A 20,879-nucleotide genomic window follows, 5' to 3' on the forward strand; every position below is an offset into this window, starting at 1 on the left:
AACAAAAGTTTCGATAAGAGATCTTGCCTAAGTCCTTTAGTTGGTGAATACTGAAGCCAACACCCAGAATCCTCCTCAGTGGAGCTGGTGGACTGGAAATGAATAGACATGTTCTACAGTCTAAGTGATGGGCAAGCTTCCTGCTCGCCTCTCTGCTTCCATTCCAGTCCCTGCCTCTTTCTCACTGTTTCCATAAAGCTGCCAGAGAGATCTTTATAAAAACAGCCCCAGGACTTAGTATTACTAATTGTGCTCATCGGCAAGCGGAGAATTGCCATCCTGGGCTGCACGGCAAGATCCAGTCTCAAAAACAATAATCCTCGGGATATTACTTAAGTTTATATTACTGAGCATGGTGGTATATGCTTTTAATCTGCAAAAGAGCGCTTCACCCTTGAGCCGTACCTTCAGCCCTATTGGGTGATATGTTACAGTTAAAAAAAATTCATGACAGGTGGCGGCGGCTCGTGCTTTTAATCCCAGCACTCTGGAGGTAGAGGGAGGTGGATCTCTGAGTTGGAGGCTAGCCTGGTTTACAGTGCTACACAGGGGACTGTCTCAAACAGACGGACCAAAAATTAAAAAAAAAAAAAAATCACGACATAAAAAAGTCACGCCAGGCACGATGTGCGTGTCTTTAATTGTAGGACTCTGGAAGTAGATGCAAGTGACTCTCTGTGAATTCCAAGCAAGCAAGAGTTACATGATGGGACAGTGTCTCAGAATTAAAGAAAATAGAAGTTTGGAAAAATGGCTCAGCAGTTAAGAGCGCTCGCAGAATAACTTGGTTCAGTGACCAGCATCAGGCATCTCACAACTACAACTCAAGGGGAGCCGACGCCTTCTTGTGGCTTCTGACGACACTGCACACAGCGCAAACCAAGAAGGAACATGCATTTTCACATTTTAAAAGTAATCCATAGGTGTGATGACTCACACCTTCAATCCCAGCACACAAGAGGTGTGGATCTCAGGGAGTGAAAGTGGGAGGGGGACAGAGAGTCTCCGGAGTCTGGTGTAGACACACACTTTTTTTTGTTGTTTCAAGACAGGGTTTCTCTGTGGAGCCAAATGGAGGGAGCAGGAGGGAAAGATGGATCTGGTGTAGAGGTACACTTTGTTGTTTTATTGAGACAGTGTCTCTCTGTGTAGCCTTGGTTACCTATAGACCAGGCTGTCCTTAAGTAAGAGATTCACCTGCCTCTGCCTCCCAAGGACTAGAATTAAAGGCCTGTGACATCACCTCCCGACAAAGCAAAGTTTTACTTATTTTTTTTTAAACTTCTTTATTTATATGAATGTTCTGTTGTTCTGTCTTTTTTTTTTTTTTTTTTCTTTTCTTTCTTTCGGAGCTGGGGACCGAACCCAGGGCCTTGCGCTTGCTAGGCAAGCGCTCTACCACTGAGCTAAATCCCCAACCCGGTTGTTCTGTCTTGATACACACCAAAAGAGGGAATCAAATCCCATTATAGGTGGTTGTGACATGTGGCTGCTGGTAAGTAAACTCAGGACCTCTGGAAGAGCAGAGCTCTTAACTATCATAGCTATTAACCCCTGAGCTATCTCTCCAGCCACTAAGTTTTTAATCCCAACACTCCAGATGCAGAGTCTAAATACAGGTCCAGGACAGCCAAGGGTATGTAGAGAAACCTGTCTCAAAAAGGGGGGGGGGGGCATTTCTAGATATGGCCGCAGTCACTAGGCCTCAGACGAACTTGGGAGCCATTAGCTCCAGCCCAATTTAGGACCTCTGGTGCCCAAGAATAGGAAATGATCCACAGAACCACAATTTTTTTTTTTTTTTTTTTTTTTTTCGGAGCTGGGGACCGAACCCAGGGCCTTGCGCTTCCTAGGTAAGCGCTCTACCACTGAGCTAAATCCCCAGCCCCCACAATTTTTTTTAAAATTGGATATTTTCTTTACTTATGTTTCAAATGTTATCCCCTTTCCCGATTTCCCCTCTGGAATCCTATCCCTTCCCCCCTACTCCCTACCTCTATGAGAGTGTTCCCCCACCCACTCCCTCCCATCTCCTCACCCTGGCATTCCCCTACAAGGGGGGTGGGGTTTGAGGGTGGGCGGCATTGAGCCTTCACAGGGCCAAGGGCCTCTCCTCTCATTGATGCCCGATAAGGCCATCCTCTGCTAGGTATGTGGCTGAAGCCATGAGCTGCTCCATGCGTACTCTTTGATTAGTGGTTTAGTCTCTGGGAGCTCTGGTTGGTTGGTATTCTTCCTATGGGGTTGAAAACCCCTTCAGTTCCTTCAGTCCTTTTTCTAACTCCTCCATTAGGGACCCCATTTTCAGTCCAATAGTTGGTTAGAACATCTGACTATATTTCTCAGGCTCTAGCAGGGCCTCTCAGGAGACAACTATATCAGGCTCCTATCAGCATGCACTTCTTGGCATCCACAATATTGTCTGGGTTCGGTGACAGTATATGGGATGGATCCCTGGATGGGGCCGTCTCTGGATGACCTTTTTCTCATTCTCTGCTCCAAACGTTGTCTCTGTATTTCCTTCTGTGAATATTTTGCAGAACCACAATTTGAACTCCTAGCTACCGACCCAGCCCACGTGCAACGAGAAAAGGGTAGAAGGGAGGGTACTTCCGGTATTAAGGTGTTACAGTGATGCATCTTGGGACTTGTAGTTCGCCTCAATACGACCTGGGCGGGGCCTCCGCATTGCACGTTGGGAGCTGTGGAGCCGTGTGGCATGCTGGGAACGTGAGGCGAAAAAGGGGATTGAAAATTTCGCCCGTGTCCCCATGGATTTCGGGAGACTCTCGCCTATGTTACAGGAGCACTTGGCACTTGAAAAAACTCTTGTTTTTGTTGTGGGAAACACATGACCGGGGACAAGGCAAATTTCTTGCTTCCGGCGCACCCTTATCGTCAATGGGAGGCGCCCCTCCGCGGCGCCTTGCGCGTCCCGGAGACTTCTGGGTAGCGGTTTACCCCCGCCCACTGCGTCAGCATCTTCCTTTCGCCGCCGGACGCCGCCGAGGTCGCACGCGTGAGGTCTGTCCACCGCAACCGAGTGAGTACCCTGGCCGGCTGGGGCGCAGATAGTGGTTGGGACTGAGGGATGGACCGCGGCCGGGAGCCGAGGGTTGCATATTTTCCGTGATCGGAGGCCTGGTGCCTCACATGGTCTCACTTGCTGGTTAACAAGGAGTGGGAAGCAGAAGGCCTCTAGGGAAACCTCACCACCGTACCTTCCTTCTCTCTGTCCCATTCAGCATGCGCTACGTTGCCTCTTATCTGCTGGCCGCCCTCGGGGGCAACTCCAATCCCAGCGCCAAAGACATCAAGAAAATACTAGACAGCGTGGGCATCGAGGCGGACGATGAACGACTCAACAAGGTAGCTTGCTGCTCACTAGGACCCACTGGATCCAAATGTCTACTAGTAGCGGTCCTTAAAATGTTAGGTCCGGATTTTACCCTTAGAGAAAATGTATAGGACCTGTTGAAAAGGGTGGAAGGAGGAGGCCTACACCCGTCTTAGTCATAGTTTTCTCTTTAATCCTTTTGAGGACCTTGTGCAGTCAAAGAAATCCGGGCATGACAAAGTCCTGCTCATCGTGCTTTTGTAGAAGTTTAATACAACTCGCTTGTGGGACTTTTGAGATCAGGTTTTACTGTGTAGCTCTGACTAACCTGGAACGCACTGTGTAAACTAGTTTCCTTAACTTTTTCCTTTTTGAAACTAACTTGGCAGTAAAGGATTTACGCCCACAAGTGAGAAACATCTGGTCTCCCTGGATCTATAGTTAGGGTTAGCTGATAAATGTAAGTGCTGGGAGTCAAACTCTTAAGATATGGTGAGTCCGAGCTGTACAGTGTGATCTTACCTGGAAAAGAACAGGTCTTCACAGAATCTTAGAATTTTAGTACCTAAAACTTGCCACTGCCAACATCTTTGTTGAGAAGACCCAGTACTGTCTCACGGCTAGTTACTGGGGTAGGGTACAAGTAGGACACCTTCCCGTGTCTGTCTGTCTTGCATTACTGACTGCTGGTTGTGGTTGTCTATTCCAGGTCATCAGTGAGCTGAATGGAAAGAATATTGAGGATGTCATCGCTCAGGGTGAGTTCCTGGGAAGTGAACATGTTTGTGGTCCATCCTAATCCCTGCTGGTCAGCCCGTGATCTGCCAGGCTTCGCTTGTGGACCAGAGCATCCTAGAAACCCTGCCAGAGTTGTGCGAGGCCTTTTTGTGTGCTTGTGCCGGCAGCGCTTCTGAACACGCTGGAGCTGGCAATGGGGTCATTTGTTGATTGCTCCTACCAGGATGTGAAAGCCTTTTCTGTGAGCAGGGACTGGGGGCGCTAAAAATTGGTGCAGGCTCTTTCTTAACTTTTATTAGGCATACAGATTTCTGGTACCACCAGACTACGTCTTATTTGCAATCTGAACAGTTAACTGCACACGAGAAGCAAAACCAGCTCAGCAACTGACCTAGTCTGTGAACCTCACCCCAAAAGAGCTTTGGGCATTGGGTCACACTCATGGTAAACACGTTCTCTTGATTTTTAGTTGATTTTTAGTTAACTAAAAGTTTGTGGGTTTTCCTTTTTTTTATTTTTTTAAGATTTTATATAAGTACACTGTCTCCATCTTCAGACACACGAGAAGAGGGCATCAGATCTCATCATAGATGGTTGTAAGCCACCATATGGTTGCTGGGAATTGAACTCAGGACCTCTGGAAGAGCAGTCAGTGCTCTTAACCACTGAGCCATCTCTCCAGCCCGGAAAACAAGTCTTAAACAGTATTAATGGTGTTCCTAAGTGTGTGCAAAGTTGCATTGTGTTTTAGAGTGAAAGCAGGTGGCAGTGGTGTTCCTTGGGTTGGTGAGTCTACCCTTACAGAACAGCCTTTCTGGCTGGGTCTCTGTTCTGTCTGGTCTCATGTTCTTTCTATTTTAACATAGGTGTTGGCAAGCTGGCCAGTGTGCCTGCTGGTGGGGCTGTGGCTGTTTCTGCTGCCCCTGGCTCTGCAGCTCCTGCTGCTGGTTCTGCCCCCGCTGCAGGTAAATAGAGGTCTGATGAGTGGGTGGTGATCAAAGGGGGGTTGGTGCTCAGAGTTTGTTTTATTGTTGGCCGGGGCTCCTGGGAAAATCTGGATGCTTACTATGGTGTTCCTCCACAGCAGAGGAGAAGAAAGATGAGAAGAAAGAGGAGTCTGAGGAGTCGGATGACGACATGGGATTTGGCCTGTTTGATTAAGTTCCCCTGCCAATAAAGCCTTTTTATGTATTTTGAGTGGCCTTTAAGCACTTTGTCAACGTTTAACATACTGTGTCTTCAGCCTAGGCTCCACGCAGAGTGTGGAAGTATGTTGGGTTAATGGGGAGGAAGAGGATCCCAAGGTCCATTTACTTAGGGCCTTGGCTTTAGAGAACTGTCAGACCCTGAGATGGATCTTTGTAGCTTTCATTAAACATTCTTGGAAAACGGGTGTGGAAAAAACCGTGACCCTGGATTGAACTGCTACTTAAGTTTCCCTATAAGGATTGTGTCAAGGTATCATAACTTTTCAGAGTGTTCTAGCTACCTTCTGGCCAGTTCTCTGCATTGTTCATACTTTGTCATCTGCTGGCTATGAACTTCCAAGGCATACAGGCTGCTATATGGACCTGGTGAGACTGCAGCGTTGAGGGTCTGTCAGTCTTAGGGAGACAGATGGCTTATTTTAAGAGGTTGGAGGAGATGCTTCCTGTGGCGAGCATGGAGCCAGGAAGGGTGGTGGATGTAGAAAAGACACAACTAATCCTTGAGGTGAGCTATAAGGGAGCAGGTAAAAATGGGGCTGGGGGGTTGGGGATTTAGCTCAGTGGTAGAGCGCTTGCCTAGGAAGCACAAGGCCCTGGGTTCGGTCCCCAGCTCCGAAAAAAAGAACAAAAAAAATGGGGCTGGGGTGGAGGGTTTCAGGGTCTCAATTCTAGTCTGTACCCTGAAGGAAGGGAGGAGCTAAGGTTCATGGGAGTTATCCAGCCTCAAGATTCTGAGAAAGAGCAGCCCTGTTCTTGGCGCCAGCATCTCCCAGGGGCCTGAAGGGTGTGTACCCAAACAGCCTTACCCTCTGTGGAAATGAGAGCAGAGGTCCCTCTGAGCCAGGGCAGCACTGTCCTTCAGGCCCATTACTGGAACAAAATAGTGGGGAGGACCTTAAGTTCTTAGCAGCTTCTGACCACCATGATAAGCCATGGGCTTACTGCGGGTTTGTTTCCACCATACCATTACCCTAAACTCATGGTCATATTAATCAGGACTACCAATATACACCTCACCTTGAGAACATTTGGTCTCAAATTCCATGTGTGGTCCAAGGCAGCACAAAAACAAGTTTACCTAGCATGAAGGACCTTTAAAATCAAAATTCTGAGCCAGGCAATGGCAGCTCACACCTTTAATCCCAGGACTCTGCAGGTGGAGACAGGTGAGTGAAAAAGGGCAAGTTCTGTACTGAGGTAGCACGGAGTGCTTTGCCTAGGATACCCTGGGTTCAAACCCCAGAATCTCCCCACAACTAAAAAGTCAGATTCTGGAAATTGTGAGTTCTAATCAGCAGACTGAAGTTAAGATCCCAACATCTAAGTCAGGTGACTCAAATACCTATAACACGAAATCTAGGGGGCATGCACCCCTTGAGTTTTAGGTACCTGCATGCACACACTTATTTTTTTTTTTAATTTTAAATCAGGGACTAAAGAGATGACTTAGTGGCTAAAAGTGCTGTTGACTGTAGCAGAGGACCTGGCCTCTGTTTACAATATCTATACTGGGTATTGGGTGGCTTGGTGGTTAAAGCCCTCTAGCTCCAGGGAGTTGGCCTCTTTTGGGCCCCTGCACGTGCACTCAGTTGCTCATAAGTAGAAGTAAGCTGTGTGTTGTCCATGTGGATGGTAGAAGCTGTAAAATCTTAGAGTTCAGGACAGCCAGGGCCACAGAGACTGCTCACCCTCCTTGGATGCTCTGTCTATCTGGTTGCCATAGCTCTCGACTCAGTAGGCCCAGAAGTACCCTACCTTTTGACTGTACAGTGGGTTGGGACACTGTTGACCTCACCTATTCGTGCACCTATGTTGGGTGTGAAGTGGTCATTATAGGATGGGTCATCGTGACTTTAGAGAAAAGTCTCCAGGACTGCTTGGTTGGGCCTGTGGCCTTCACTTGTTTCTCTACATCTACTAGCTCCACCATGTTTGCTTCCTTCGTTCCCAGTTTAGTCCTTGTCCTTGAGACCACTAGAGAGATTTTAAAAACCAGCCCTGGCAACCATTCACCCAGCTCTTGCTCTGCTGATGCACACTTCCTTCTCTTGGTGGCTGACATCCAAGGGTTTTCAACATAACTGACCAGACCACCTGCCAAAGAACTGTACTCCATTTTCTGAGAAAACTTCACAAACAAAATGGCCAATAAACCAAACTGTGTTTCAATCTCATGACGTGTAAGGATCCCCTTGAGTGTGTTATTTTCTTTTCTTTTCTTTTTTTTTATTAACTTGAGTATTTCTTATATACATTTCGAGTGTTATTCCCTTTCCCGGTTTCCGGGCAAACATACCCCTAATCCCTCCCCCTCCCCTTCTTTATGGGTGTTCCCCTCCCCATCCTCCCCCCATTGCCGCCCTCCCCCCAACAATCTAGTTCACTGGGGGTTCAGTCTTAGCAGGACCCAGGGCTTCCCATTCCACTGGTGCTCTTACTAGGATATTCCTTGCTACCTATGGGGTCAGAGTCCAGGGTCAGTCCATGTATAGTCTTTAGGTAGTGGCTTAGTCCCTGGAAGCTCTGGTTGCTTGGCATTGTTGTACATATGGGGTCTCAAGCCCCTTCAAGCTCTTCCAGTTCTTTCTCTGATTCCTTCAACGGGGGTCCTATTCTCAGTTCAGTGGTTTGCTGCTGGCATTCGCCTCTGTATTTGCTGTATTCTGGCTGTGTCTCTCAGGAGAGATCTACATCCGGCTCCTGTCGGTCTGCACTTCTTTGCTTCATCCATCTTGTCTAATTGGATGGCTGTATATGTATGGGCCACATGTGGGGCAGGCTCTGAATGGGTGTTCCTTCTGTGTATGTTTTAATCTTTGCCTCTCTATTCCCTGCCAAGGGTATTCTTGTTCCCCTTTTAAAGAAGGAGTGAAGCATTCACATTTTGATCATCCGTCTTGAGTTTCATTTGTTCTAGGCATCTAGGGTAATTCAAGCATTTGAGTGTGTTATTTTCAACACACTTCCTTCAGCTTCAAGCCTGCATGGCGTAGCTTTAAAAGGCTATTAAGCTAGGGGCCTCTAATTCCAGCATTTGTGAGGTGGAGGCAGGTTTTGAACTTAGGACTGAAGTCCATAGTTTACAGCAGATCAAAAATTAGTTTATTTTTAGATTAACCAGCTTAAAAACCCCTCCAAGCTACCTATATGGCTACTGCTGAGGGACTTAAGCCTGCACTTGCCTCTTAAGTGCCTCTCTTTTGTATGTTTAGTAAACTAATTTCATTCTTGCTGGTCTTGAAATTCTTTGTGGTGTACGTCAAGGATGTGGGTCACCTGAATAAAAGGCACTGGCTCTGAGATCTTCAGGTTGTATTGTTGGCAATGCAGTTGTACTTCTGTTGTGACAGGTCTAGAGCTGAGCTGGGAGTGAGAATTTCTGGGCGAAAAGGCACTGTCATCCACAACCCCAATCTTGTTTGGGGTGGGGTAAGATGAGGGCTAGGTTTTAGCTTGTCCCTCAGCTAAGGGAACAATCAGGGGAAAAGGTGAACACACCACTTCCTGGAACAATTAGTTGGGGTGAGGCTTTTGTCTGAGACCAAGTAGACCCTACAATCGGAGGAGCCAGGATCAGACAGCTAAAACCCAAGCGAGCAGCTAGGGTACGGAGGGTACCCTATAATGGTAGAGCAGGACTAGAGTCTATGACAGTATTTGCTGGTGTCAGTCTGTTTGGCCTGTTGGTTTTGGGGGCTTTAGTCTGAGTGACTCAGGTTTTCAGGCCCATGGGGGTACCTATCACTGCGATTTCGCCCATGTTCTATCCAGCTCCTCTGTGTCCTGGCAGGTATCTCTGGAGAAGGAGGAGGCGCCTGCTCACAAACTCCCGGTGCCCAGATCTGTACAAAACTTGCACTTCTCCATGCGCTCGGGCTGCCTAAGTTGTGAGGTTGAAGGAACCGTGGAGTCGAAAATGAGAAGCCAAAGCCTGAGAATCCCCCTCCAGATCTCTCAGATGGCTTTGCCCAGCAGGTGTCGCGAAGGGGCGGGGCCTCGGGGGCGCGGCCGTTCCCTGCTTGATCCAGTTGGGTCGCGCGCCCAGGCCTTGCCCCCTGCCGACCAGGCCCCGCCCTCACCCCGCACTAAAACACCTCCTCCTCTGCCTCCCGGCACAGCGTCTCCGCCTCCGCCGGCGGGGACCCCAGGTTATCAAGACTGCGGGACCCACTGCCCGCAGGACGTCTAATCACGATGTTCCCAAGGGAGACCAAGTGGAACATCTCGTTCGCTGGCTGCGGCTTCCTCGGGGTCTACCACATTGGAGTGGCCTCCTGCCTCCGTGAGCACGCGCCCTTCCTGGTGGCCAACGCCACTCACATCTACGGAGCCTCGGCAGGGGCGCTTACCGCCACAGCGCTGGTCACTGGGGCCTGCCTGGGTGAGCCGGACTGCGCGGAAGTTGGGCAGGGTGTGGTGGAGACCGCGCGGGCCGGTGGATGCTCTAGCGTCCCACGCCCAGCCGGCGTAGGGAAGCTGATCCAGCAGCTAGTGCAGTAGGAGCGGTAGAAAGGGGCATCTCTGCCTGTATCCCGGAACTATGACCGAAAGTCCAGTTCTGACCCCCGATCCGGGGCAGGTTCTAGTTTGTTTTTGTTCTAAGAGTGTCCAGGCACTGGGGTGGGGCCTGGCGCGCTCTGGGCTCCTGGCATTCTCTCTGATGCCCATGTAGCCCGCCTTAAGGGGCACAAAGGTTGGGGACCAGCAGGTGCTACTAGACTGTTATTGGAAAGAGAAAGTAAATCGTGGGCGGGGCCATGAGCGAGAGAGAGGAGGGGCATTGGTCTCTCGGAATTGGCTGCCAGCGGTCACTGTGTCCCGAGGCTCTGGCCGCTACAAACTGCTGTGGCTCTGGGGCCTAGTACAAGGGTACCTCAAATGGGCATTTGGACACCGTGGCATGGTTCCTAAAGGGGTCCTCTGAACGCAGCTGGAATCAGGGCTTCCTCTGTCTTGGTGGATTGACAGCCTGACTTCCCAGCTGTAGCCAGCTGACCCACTTCACCGGGTGTTCATACTTATGTGCTTTGAAGGGTTTCAGCAGTACAGAGATGGGAAGGGGGGCTGGATCTCACACTTCCGGCTACCACGTGGGTTGTTGTTTACAGCACACAACGTTCTTCCTCAAGAGTCCTGGGAACTGCTGCCCATCCCCCGTCCCATAGGTCAGCCAAGGTGACAAGGGCATCCTGCTCAGCAGGAGTTTGTCTAGAGTTTTCTGCTGTCTCTTTCCTATCACCTTTGCCCTGAGGAGGGAAGAGGAGAAGGAACACAGTTCAAGTTCTTGGTACCTGGAGTTCACCCTGTGATCTTGCCCACTGGCTCTCAGAGAGGCTCTCAGAGGAGTGGGTATAGTGGGTCTATAGCTGGTCTCAGGATATACATGAAGACTGTACCTGAGTTGAGCATGGGTTAGGGATGCCACTCTCACAGAACTATTCACTACCAATACTTTGCACAGGTGATTTTGGGCAGTTAGAGCCATGACAGTTTGCCTAGTGTCAGCTGTAAACCCTTGGTCTATATGCCTGCCAAGGAGAGCATCTTCGAGGAGGGTATATGGGTCCTCAGGAGGAAAAAAAAAAAAAACCCTTAGATTCTCCTCTCCCTGGCTACTGTACTATTGTTCTGGGTCAGCACCCAGGGCGTCCTAAGTATTAGAGTGTTTGCTTTTGGCTGAAGTCAGACAATGTCTTCCTAAGGAGTGGGCCCACCACTTTAGCTCAATGTTCTTGAGCTTGTGTCTCTTTGGCTGAACTGGGCTTGGTGGGTCTGCCCACCCACTTATATCTGGCCAAGTAGGTGAAGGTTGAAGTAGGTCAGAGTTGACCCTCTGTCTTCCCCACTCTAGGCCACGTGCCATACCATGTTAGGCTCAGTGACTCATGGCAACAGGCTGTTGGGAAATACCAGGCATAGGGCAGGTTTTAGTCCCAGTTGGCCAGCTCCTGCTGTATGCCATCTCCAGGGTGGTGGCCTGCCTTCTACTTAAGTGGCAAAGTCCCAACTGTGAGCCAGTCCCCAGTGTGGGCATAGGTGTCTTCAGGGTCAATGGAATGTAACACATCTGAGTGTATCCTGGGTGTGGCGTCCTGGAGGAAGGATGGTTACTAAGCTGGGAATGTTGTCCCTGATCCTGGCCCTACTATTCCAGGCGAAGCGGGTGCCAACATTATTGAGGTGTCCAAGGAGGCTCGGAAGCGGTTCCTGGGTCCCCTGCACCCCTCCTTCAACCTGGTAAAGACCATCCGTGGTTGTCTACTGAAGACCCTGCCTGCTGATTGCCACACGCGTGCCAGCGGACGCCTGGGCATCTCCCTGACTCGAGTTTCGGATGGAGAGAATGTCATCATATCGCACTTTAGCTCCAAGGATGAGCTTATCCAGGTAGGCACTGGAGAAACTGTGTTGGGGGTATGGGAGTAACTCAAGGCAGAGCCTTGTCTACGACCCTGTGTCTTGTTCTTCAGGCCAATGTTTGCAGCACTTTTATCCCTGTGTACTGTGGCCTCATTCCTCCTACCCTTCAAGGGGTGGTAAGTACCACTGCTTGGCCCTGTCCTGGAATGACAAGCATCATCTACTGTCTCTGAGCTGTAGGGAAACCGGGTGGAGGGGAAAGGCACTGGGGCACCTCTCTCTCCCCCTTCAGTTCCTCACTGCCTGTTTGTTGTGTTGCTACGTCCCATGACTCAAAATCCAGGGCAGTCTTGGGGAGACTCCCACTTCTTCTGGCTGGTGCCCATTCCAACTCCATCTGTCTGGCCATTTGCTGAGTCCCCAGTGGCCCATGCCTAGTGGGCCAAAGGCTCAAATGGAACTGAATAGGTCTGCCAGAATACCCTGCAGGCCCCTCAGTGTGTGACTATGAATGTGTGTTCTTGCAAAGCGCTATGTGGATGGCGGCATTTCAGACAACTTGCCACTTTATGAGCTGAAGAATACCATCACAGTGTCCCCATTCTCAGGCGAGAGTGACATCTGCCCACAAGACAGCTCCACCAACATCCACGAACTTCGTATCACCAACACCAGCATCCAATTCAACCTGCGCAATCTCTACCGCCTCTCGAAGGCTCTCTTCCCGCCAGAGCCCATGGTGAGCCCGCACAGCTAGTCCTGACTAAGCACCAGGGGAGAGAACTCCTTGGGACTTCTGAGCCCACAGCGCTGGGGCTGTTGGATGTGTTCCAAGCCAGGACAGGTTGTTGGTGGAAGTGGGTGTTGCAGGGACTCTACCGCAGTACCTCAGCCGCACCATTCTCGCTGATTTACACCTCTGCCACAGGTTCTCCGAGAGATGTGCAAACAGGGCTACCGAGATGGACTTCGATTCCTTAGGAGGAATGGTGTGTGGGCGGCCCTGGGGTGGGAGAAGCTGGGTCTGCAGTGCCCCCTGCTGGCCATACACTCTAATGGCAATCTCTCTGTCACCCCACCCCACCCTAGGCCTACTGAACCAACCCAACCCTTTGCTGGCACTGCCCCCGGTTGTCCCCCAGGAAGAGGATGCAGAGGAAGCTGCCGTGACTGAGGAGAGGACTGGAGGGGAGGATCGGATTCTAGAGCACCTGCCTGCCAGACTCAACGAGGGTGTGCCATGGGGAGAGAAGCTTGGTTTGGAGGCCTAGGAGGCCTCCACTTCCCTAATTGACCACTACCTTCTTATCCACAGCCCTGCTGGAGGCCTGTGTGGAACCGAAAGACCTGATGACCACCCTTTCCAACATGCTGCCAGTGCGCCTGGCCACTGCCATGATGGTACCCTATACTCTGCCACTGGAGAGCGCAGTGTCCTTCACCATCCGGTGAGGATGGGAGACGGAGTCTGGGGAGGACACATCAACATATACGTCAGGGGCAAAGGTCTAGACTCATCCATGAGCAGTGAGCTACGTGGGAGATTTGGGGAGAATAGGTCTTCAGTATCCTGCAAGTGAACATCGGATCCCAACCTGTTGTTTCTGACGCTCTGCTCTTGGTGCTCCCTTGTCAGTTTGTTGGAGTGGCTGCCTGATGTCCCTGAGGATATCCGGTGGATGAAGGAGCAGACAGGTAGCATCTGCCAGTATCTGGTGATGAGGGCCAAGAGGAAATTGGGTGACCATCTACCTTCCAGGTGAGCTGCCCTGACCACCTGCCCACCTGGGTCCTGGGTCTTGGAATCGCAGATCTCCATTAAGCCTCCCACCCCTCCCCGCAGACTGTCTGAGCAGGTGGAGCTGCGGCGTGCCCAGTCTCTGCCGTCTGTGCCACTGTCTTGCGCCACCTACAGTGAGGCACTGCCCAACTGGGTACGAAACAACCTCTCACTGGGGGACGCGCTGGCCAAGTGGGAAGAATGCCAGCGTCAGCTACTGCTGGGTCTCTTCTGCACCAATGTGGCCTTCCCGCCTGATGCCTTGCGCATGCGCGCACCTGCCAGCCCCACCGCCACAGATCCTGCCACCCCACAGGATCCATCTGGCCTCCCACCTTGCTGAGAACCATCATTCTCGGCTCACCCGGCTACCAGCCAAGCTCCAAGGTGTCCTGCCCCACTCAGAGGAGCCCTGGGGTGGAATAAGACCTCTGTCCCCTGGCTCTCCCCCCTTACATGCTGTGGAATGAGGACACAGGACCCTGCACAGCTGCAAGTGGGTTTTTGATGGGAAACCTTTCACCAGCCACTCACAATGCTACTCCTGGTGGGGAGGGATGAGGAGTAACCCTCCCCCTCACCTGTGCCTTACCGTTCACCTTTTCAGTGCAGGGTCAGTCTTAAGAACTCCACATCTGCTGCTTCTCCCTGTTTTTCAAGTTTCCTTGCAGAGTACATGAAGAATTATTTATTATTGCCAAAGCAGATATAATAAAAGCCACAGCTTAGCCTCGGCCGTCCTCACTTCTGCATGTCACTCTTGCCTCTGACTTGGGCAGCAGACACTTTCTCCCAGTGGACCGAGGACCTGTGTCTCAGTATCTGACAGTTGGGCTTCACAGGGTTCTCTAAGTCCTGGCAGCTGGGGACCCTCTCCTATGGTCAGCCCTCTGGCAAGGATGTGTGTAAGCCGCTCTGTTTTCCCCAGGCTTGCTGACTGCCTCTTGGGCAGCGTTTAAGGGTCAGTTTGGGAGTTTGAGACCCTTAGTATTAATAAAAACTAAAACGTTGGGCTCGAGTCGCTCTGTAGTTGAGCAGCTGTCTAATATGCACCAGGTCCGGATTCCATCTCAAGCACCAGGGGGAAATTGTTTACGAAAGGTGTCACCCACACATCCGGTGACACAGTGAGTGAGGGTGTGGAGTTGACTTCAGGGCTGGATCCCTGTAAAGGGTGAAGCGTCTGGAACTGAGGCCTGGGGACCAGGGAAGATCAGTTCCTGACCCACACTGGGGCATCTCGCCCAGAACTCTGTGCTTGGCTTCTCTTTCGTGGTTGTCACATGCTTCATTACCAGGAGCAGGTGCCTTTCCCTGTGCTGTAACCATACCTGCTTCCCACCAGAACCCTGGGAGGGGTCTGGAGTACTGAGACAAGGTAGTGAGAGTTCACATGTCTTCCTGAAGCCTCCTGTGCTGTGTTTTGTGTGTGTTGTAATAGTCTTGGAGGAAGGGGAACTGTGGGGGTGAGCTTAACTGTCCAGTTGTAGGACCTAGCTCAGTCCTACCAGCTCAGCACTCACTTGCCCCTCCCAAAGGGGTGGGCTTAGCTGTCTATTTGTAGAACTTAGCCTAGTCCTAAGAGCTCAGCACCCACTTGCCCCTCCCAAAAGGTGCACAGTGGCTGCGGTTGCAGCCCCTAGCCAACAATAACGGTTGGTCTGGTTATGGGACCTGGGACAGCAGGACTGGGCGAGCCGGCCAGGCAGGTCCTAGCCTAGGTGCCAGGGGCCGCCCCTCGTCTCCATGACCTGTGCTATATACAGCCAGCCTGCTGTGGTTCTGCTTGAGAAGCACAGAGTCCCCCAGCGCTTCTGCAGCCTGTGATAGCCAGGTCAGCTTTTCAGGTCAGTTTAGGGGCTTGGTTGGGGGCATACCCTTGGAAATAGATGGCTCTCCTAAGTAGGACTTTGGCAGCATCTTCTGAAGTTCTCTAGACCCAGGGGAGCCCTGATTAGGAATGTGCCCCAAGAGGGGTCCCCAGGGCAGACTGCTGAGGCCGTTCACTGACTGGGTCCCACACTCACCTCTCTCACACAGGAGTGCTGCTAACGTATGTCATTCTCTAGAGCTAAAACTCAGAAGACTCTTAAGTTGGAAAAGTATAGAGAAGAAAGTCTAGTGTCCGCAGCCCTGGATACAGTCACTGAAAGTATTTGGTTTATTTCCTGCTCGGCATTTTCCTACACACACTTCTTGGCACCCTAAGTCTGGATACTCCGGGCGGGGTAGGGGCTGGCATCTGAATCTCCCCGGTCTTGATTTTGTCCTGAAAGGGTCTTGGGGGCTAGGGGAGGCGGTGGGAGTGAGGGACACGACGTCAACATTGCTGCCCCCAGTGGCTCTCCGGGGAGAACTAGCCACTCTGGGTCACCAGGACAGGAGAGGCGGGACAAAGCTACTGCAGCACTCTGGTGGAGGATCCACCCGGACGTGCTAATCCAGGGTCTCCCAGCCTGTAAGGCCGCAGGGTCGCTCTGGGTCCGCGCCCCTCGCGAGCTGTCGGGGTCCGGGCAGGGGCGGGGCGCACCGCGCGTTTCCGGGAGGAGCGGCCGGCCTGCGGCAGGTGCGGCGGCGCGGCGGCGCGGCTCGCAGGTAGGCATTTGCTCGCAGGTCCCGCGGCTGGGGTCCCAGTGCCCCGCCCTCCGGCCTTTCCCACCCACCAATCCCGGGCCCCTAGCTCCAGTGATCGCACCTTCGGACCGCCGTATGGAGCGGCGACCGCACGCATCTCTTTCTGGAACGGCTGTGTTCCTGGGGTGAAGGCAGCTAGCCCAGACGTGCGTGCGTGGATGAGATTTGCCTGTGGGCCCACCCGCTGCCTTTCCTCTGGACTCCCTGGAGCCTGGAGGCAGCGCAGCTTCCGGCCAGGATGGACCTCCGGTCCCGTGGAGCCCTGGAGCGGTTGGTGGGGTGGTGGCCGTGCCTGGCTGAAGTGAGGGTAGCGGTCAAGGGGGCCAATGATCATTCCAGGTTGCCCTACTATGCTCTTCCTCACGTTAGCTTGTAGGATTATTGTTCATTTCCTCCCGGAATATAGGTAAGGGGAAGATGACCTCAAAGACTGAAAAGATAGTAGTCGGTCAGTGTCACTGAGCTTGTAGCTTTGGGAAATCAGGGGTTAACACACTGCAGGACTGACAGGTGGCTCTAATTAGAGGTGGATGTCCATTCCAGGAGGTGAGAGGGAGGCCCCAGGGGAGGAAAAAACTCCAGAGGCTGTGTTAAACCGAGATGTGGGGGTGTTTCTTACAAAAGCTGTCCAGTGCCCAAGCCTGGGACCTTGCACCTGCACCCTTAAGGCCTGACTGGCAGGTGGGAGGGGCTGATGGAGTTTACTCTCTGCTTGCTTGCCAGCTGTCAGAAGTCCAGGGTATCACGGGCTCAGGCCTGAGGCTAAGGACTTACTTGGTCAGAAGTGGTTCAGCCCTCAACCTTAGGCAGTCCCAGCTTGGGATCTCCCAAGTCCAGGATGTGGCAGTCTGTTTACTCTCTGAGCCTCTTTCACTACAAAATCTCTCGGCTGGCTGCCCAGACCCCCACTTGGTTTTACCTGTCTTTTGTAGTAAGGTCACACTTTTTTTTTTTTTTTTTTTTTTTGAGATAGGATCTCACTATGTAGCCTGACTGTCCTGGAACTCACTCTGTAGATCAGACTACAAACTAGAAACTCACAGAGATCCCCCTGCCTCTGTCTCTTGAGTGTTGGGACTGAAGGTGTATGCCACTAGGCCTGGTCTCACTTCCTTTTTTGTTTTGAGGTAGGATCTCTCAATGCAGCTCTGGATGTCTTGGAACTTGCTATGTAGACTAGCCTGGCCCCGAACTCACAGATATCTGCCTAACTCTGCCTCCTGAGTGCTGGGATTAAAAATATATGCCACCACATCCAGCTCACCCTCCCTTTCTTGCTCTGGGTTCTTCTTGGGATTGAACCTTTTCCAGGTATTCCTACTTTCTGAGATGCCAGGTCCCAGGCAGTAACTTTGGTTCTGAGTCTGCTTCGCCCCATCCCAGTGACTCTGGAGCACCCCTGTCTCAATCTCTTTTCTGTCTGCTTACTTTCCTGCCTGCTCAAGGAGGTCCCAAACCTCTCTGCCTGCACCCTCTGCCACACTTTCACCCCTCCTCCCATTTCTTCTGAAATTCCTTTTGCTTCACAGCACCTATCGGAGCCAAGACTTGCTCTTATGGCCAGCCCTGGGCCGCCTGGAGCTGGGCAGGGCCAGGAGGAAGAGGAGAGGGCAGGAGTCTCAGCAGGACATCAAGCAGAGGTGCTGCAGCAGGCCCAGGAGCTCTTTGTCCTGTGTGACAAGGACGCCAAGGGCTTCATCACTCGTCAGGATTTGCAGGTGAATCCCACATCCAAGAGGTTGCTAGACACAAGGTCGACCTTAGCTGCTCACCTTGGTCCTTCTTGCCTGGTCAGGGTCTGCAGAGTGATCTTCCCCTTACACCTGAACAGCTGGAGGCTGTGTTTGAAAGTCTGGACCAGGCCCACACTGGCTTCTTGACAGCCCGGGAGTTCTGTCTAGGCCTGGGTGAGCAGGCCCCAGCCACCCTCTTCAGGGCCCTGTGAGACCTGATGTGTACCTCTCACAACTTCCCAGGCATTCTGGTGCCTACAGATAGGTGTATGATGAACTGTACCACCCCCAGCTACTATACAGGGTATGGTCTGACCTCCCCCAATCCCTTCTTCTCTGCCAACCAAGGTGGGGCGGGGGAACTGGCTGTCATTTCCCATTCCCAGGCCAATAGAACCAGAACAAGGAAGAAAAACAGGAAACTGGGCCCTGAGAGAGGACAGGATATGTTGTATGTGGCTTGAAGGGAGTTGGGTAGGTCCAGGGTGCTAACACACAGTCCTGATAATCTCTCCTCCCATGTCTGCAGGGAAATTTGTGGGGGTGGAGTCGGTCCCAGGTAGAGCCCCCTTGAGGACACCTGAGGAAACCTTTGAGTCGGGCACAGGGGGCTCTCTGGAGGAGGAGGACGATGTAGAAACATTCTACACTTCCTTGGAGAAGCTAGGAGTGGCCCGGGTCCTGGGAGAGTGAGTTGATGGCCACTCCTTTTCGAGAGTGTTCCCTCTTCTCTTCATAGTCTGACCGCCTTGCCCACCTGTCTGTTGCTACAGAATCCCTAGGTCCTGACAGTCCGTCCCCTTGTCAGTTGTGGCTGTCTGGGAGAGTGGCCTGGTGTGATTTTCCTCAAGATTTGCATTTCAGGAGGTCATAGCTCTGCGGGGCGGGGTGCCACCAGACACCAGGCCAAGCTAACATGAGAGCACTAAACAAGGGATAAACTGTACACGGCACATGTGCCAGTTCTGGGATGCTGGGTTCTCCAGGGCGTTCACTGTCCGCAATGGGGAGACAAATCTTCACCCACCCACCAACTTCCGTCTCCGATCGCATCCTCCAGGCAATGGGCTGTGAGGACACTCTGGGTCGGGCTGCAGCGGGAGCGACCCGAGCTGTTGGGTTCTCTAGAGGAAATTCTGATGCGCGCATCCGCCTGCCTGGAGGCGGCGGCCCGGGAGCGCGACGGTCTGGAGCAGGCACTTCGGAGGTGAGGGCTGGCCTGGCCTGGCGAGGTCTGGGGAGTCACGGAGGGGGCAGAGACTTGGCTCGGGAATGATCATGCCTGTGCTATCCCGGTTCCTCTAAGGCGGGAGAGTGAACACGAGAGGGAGGTGCGCGGACTGTATGAAGAGCTGGAGCAGCAGCTTCGGGAGCAGCGACAGCGCCGGCAGAGTCAGGTGGGCCCGCGCACGCCACACCTAGCCTCGCTGGCTTCTCCAGCTTCTCCAGCTCCGCCTTCCCTGATTGGTCCCTCCCCAGAGGACTCACCTCGAGAGTCCAAACTGTCCCAAGTCCAGGGAACTTCGCTCTGCCTCAGCAAGTGCCCCTTCCCACGCTCTCCACCCCTTCGCTCCCTACCCTTGCCTGCCTGCTCTGAGCCCGGAGCGAAGGCTCTAGTGCGGCTGTACATCCCAGAACCCACCCCGGGAGGAAGAGAGGGGCCACCTGGAGCTGGAGCTGCAGACCCGAGAGCAGGAGTTGGAGCGCGCAGCCCTGAGGCAGCGAGAGGTAAGCCGAATTGAGTTCACTTTGGCGTCCTCGCACAGGCTCAACTTCTTTGTGTGTCTTGTGCCTTGGGGTTCTCAACCAGGAGCCGCAAGGGTGAGGGGTCAGCTTAGCACCGGAGGGGTGTGGTTTGCCAGCCTGCATTCCACCATTCCTCAGTTGGAACAGCAGCTGCAAGCCCGGGCTGCAGAACAGCTAGAGGTACAAGCCCAGCACATCCAGTTGCAGAGGGCCTATGAGGCCTTACGGGCACAGCTGGACCAGGCGCAAGAGCAGCTCATCCGACTGGAGGGCGAAGCACAGGGTCGTCAGGAGCAAACCCAAAGGTGTGGTGAAGTGCCTGTGGTGAGGGTCGTGGATCTCTTCCACCACCTTGCATCTGATTGACTACCTTCTCTCCACAGAGATGTGGTTGCTGTCTCCAGGAACATGCAAAAAGAGAAACTCAGCCTCCTAAGGCAGCTGGAGCTGCTGAGGTGGGTCAGGCCTGCCTAAGCTAATGTGGAGAAGTGGTTTCAAGTTTCCAAATATTATTGACTCCTACCCATGTTGCTGGAAGTCCTTACGTCTGCCCTGTAGCCTTCAGGCTGCAGGCTCTCTAGTCCTCTGGACTCAGGGAAAGCATCTCCCCCACACACTTTTCCCTCTAGATCTTAGTCTCCTCGGTCTCTTACCTCTCTTTTCTAGGGAGCTGAATCTGAGGCTTCGAGATGAGAGAGATGCCTGTGAGACTAAGCTGCTGGGCAGTAGCCACAGGAAGGCTCTAGCTATCGCCCACAAGCCGGGACCTATCTACTGCTGCTGTTGTTGTGGCTGGGCTCGGCCCCCCAGACGAGGCTCTGGCCATCTTCCTAGTGCCCGATGACCAGCCAGCCACCAAATGACTCACTTCCTTATCCAGAGGACTATTCTTAGGAGGGGATTGGTCTTGGGTGGCGGTTGCTTGCTAAGTATGTAGCTCTACCCAGAAAGCATCCCATGCCTGAAGGAACTAACCCTCAGAGTGGTCAGGTCTTCAGTCTTTATCCTGTCTTCCTTAATCTTTGTCTAAAGGACCAATAAAGGCCACTGTATACTGTGCATTCCTTGGTTTTTGTGTGTTTGGGAGCTACAGTGCATTTGTGGTTCGTGCACTGGGTAACACGGAGAGATTTACAGGTGCACATTACCCAGTCGTTCCTGCCCCTGTGGGTCCCCTTGTGCTTGTGTATGTTCTGTGGTTCACCAAGCCCTCACCATCCCTCACAGCTGAAGATCCAAGGACTCAGGTTTCAACAGGTGTAAACTCCCGGGTGCTGGTCCTCAAATGGAAGGTCCCGCCCCTCACTTCCGTGAGGTCAACTAGCGCTCTGGTCCAGACCATC

The 20,879-nt window shown here is 52.5% G+C and overlaps 3 protein-coding genes and 1 non-coding gene across 14 annotated transcripts; all 4 read left to right on the top strand.

The window, feature by feature from the left end:
* The first annotated feature begins 2,677 nt into the window (after window positions 1–2,677).
* On the top strand, window positions 2,678–5,272 carry Rplp2 (ribosomal protein lateral stalk subunit P2). 2 transcript variants are annotated; one of them, XM_039081345.2, is made up of 5 exons: window positions 2,678–3,043; window positions 3,246–3,369; window positions 4,047–4,095; window positions 4,942–5,040; window positions 5,163–5,266. In XM_039081345.2, exons 2-5 carry the CDS (start codon window positions 3,247–3,249, stop codon window positions 5,234–5,236), a joined length of 345 nt encoding a protein of 114 aa, XP_038937273.1. In that variant the 5' UTR covers window positions 2,678–3,043; window position 3,246; the 3' UTR covers window positions 5,237–5,266. The 2 variants fall into 2 exon arrangements, with proteins under 2 accessions (XP_038937273.1, NP_001025192.1); NM_001030021.1 differs by having other exon boundaries at window positions 3,001–3,043; window positions 5,160–5,272.
* Window positions 4,124–4,257, top strand: Snora52 (small nucleolar RNA, H/ACA box 52). The gene has a single exon (XR_005500144.1). It is a non-coding gene; the product is annotated as a small nucleolar RNA SNORA52 (small nucleolar RNA).
* Window positions 5,273–9,358: 4,086 nt separating the features above from the next.
* Pnpla2 (patatin-like phospholipase domain containing 2) lies at window positions 9,359–14,441 on the top strand. The gene is made up of 9 exons (NM_001108509.2): window positions 9,359–9,664; window positions 11,438–11,670; window positions 11,754–11,819; window positions 12,173–12,382; window positions 12,572–12,632; window positions 12,733–12,876; window positions 12,959–13,091; window positions 13,280–13,402; window positions 13,487–14,441. The coding sequence occupies exons 1-9, from the start codon at window positions 9,478–9,480 to the stop codon at window positions 13,764–13,766; spliced, it is 1,437 nt and encodes a 478-aa protein (NP_001101979.2). The 5' UTR covers window positions 9,359–9,477; the 3' UTR covers window positions 13,767–14,441.
* A 595-nt stretch (window positions 14,442–15,036) lies between these two features.
* Window positions 15,037–20,595, top strand: Cracr2b (calcium release activated channel regulator 2B). 10 transcript variants are annotated; one of them, XM_063264083.1, is made up of 11 exons: window positions 15,039–15,270; window positions 15,464–15,651; window positions 17,587–17,775; window positions 17,853–17,964; window positions 18,320–18,479; window positions 18,851–18,997; window positions 19,097–19,187; window positions 19,426–19,518; window positions 19,675–19,841; window positions 19,920–19,991; window positions 20,203–20,595. In XM_063264083.1, the coding sequence occupies exons 3-11, from the start codon at window positions 17,614–17,616 to the stop codon at window positions 20,378–20,380; spliced, it is 1,182 nt and encodes a 393-aa protein (XP_063120153.1). In that variant the 5' UTR covers window positions 15,039–15,270; window positions 15,464–15,651; window positions 17,587–17,613; the 3' UTR covers window positions 20,381–20,595. The 10 variants fall into 10 exon arrangements, with proteins under 10 accessions (XP_006230623.1, XP_063120153.1, XP_063120155.1 ...); XM_063264085.1 differs by having other exon boundaries at window positions 15,039–15,257; window positions 15,464–15,575; NM_001127541.2 differs by having other exon boundaries at window positions 15,224–15,270; window positions 15,464–15,575.
* The last annotated feature ends 284 nt before the right edge of the window (window positions 20,596–20,879 follow it).

This window comes from Rattus norvegicus, chromosome 1 (assembly GCF_036323735.1).
Source record: "Rattus norvegicus strain BN/NHsdMcwi chromosome 1, GRCr8, whole genome shotgun sequence".
NCBI classification, from domain to species: domain Eukaryota; kingdom Metazoa; phylum Chordata; class Mammalia; order Rodentia; family Muridae; genus Rattus; species Rattus norvegicus.

Coding starts and splice junctions, on each gene's coding strand:
- Pnpla2 (NM_001108509.2), top strand. CDS start 9,478: ATGTTCCCAAGGGAGACCAAGTGGAACATCTCGTTCGCTGGCTGCGGC. Junction 11,671..11,753: donor CCAAGGATGAGCTTATCCAG/GTAGGCACTGGA, acceptor CTTGTTCTTCAG/GCCAATGTTTGCAGCACTTT. Junction 11,820..12,172: donor CTCCTACCCTTCAAGGGGTG/GTAAGTACCACT, acceptor GTTCTTGCAAAG/CGCTATGTGGATGGCGGCAT.
- Rplp2 (NM_001030021.1), top strand. CDS start 3,247: ATGCGCTACGTTGCCTCTTATCTGCTGGCCGCCCTCGGGGGCAACTCC. Junction 4,096..4,941: donor TGAGGATGTCATCGCTCAGG/GTGAGTTCCTGG, acceptor ATTTTAACATAG/GTGTTGGCAAGCTGGCCAGT. Junction 5,041..5,159: donor TGGTTCTGCCCCCGCTGCAG/GTAAATAGAGGT, acceptor GTTCCTCCACAG/CAGAGGAGAAGAAAGATGAG.
- Cracr2b (XM_006230561.5), top strand. CDS start 17,614: ATGGCCAGCCCTGGGCCGCCTGGAGCTGGGCAGGGCCAGGAGGAAGAG. Junction 18,480..18,850: donor GTGGCCCGGGTCCTGGGAGA/GTGAGTTGATGG, acceptor CGCATCCTCCAG/GCAATGGGCTGTGAGGACAC. Junction 18,998..19,096: donor CTGGAGCAGGCACTTCGGAG/GTGAGGGCTGGC, acceptor GGTTCCTCTAAG/GCGGGAGAGTGAACACGAGA.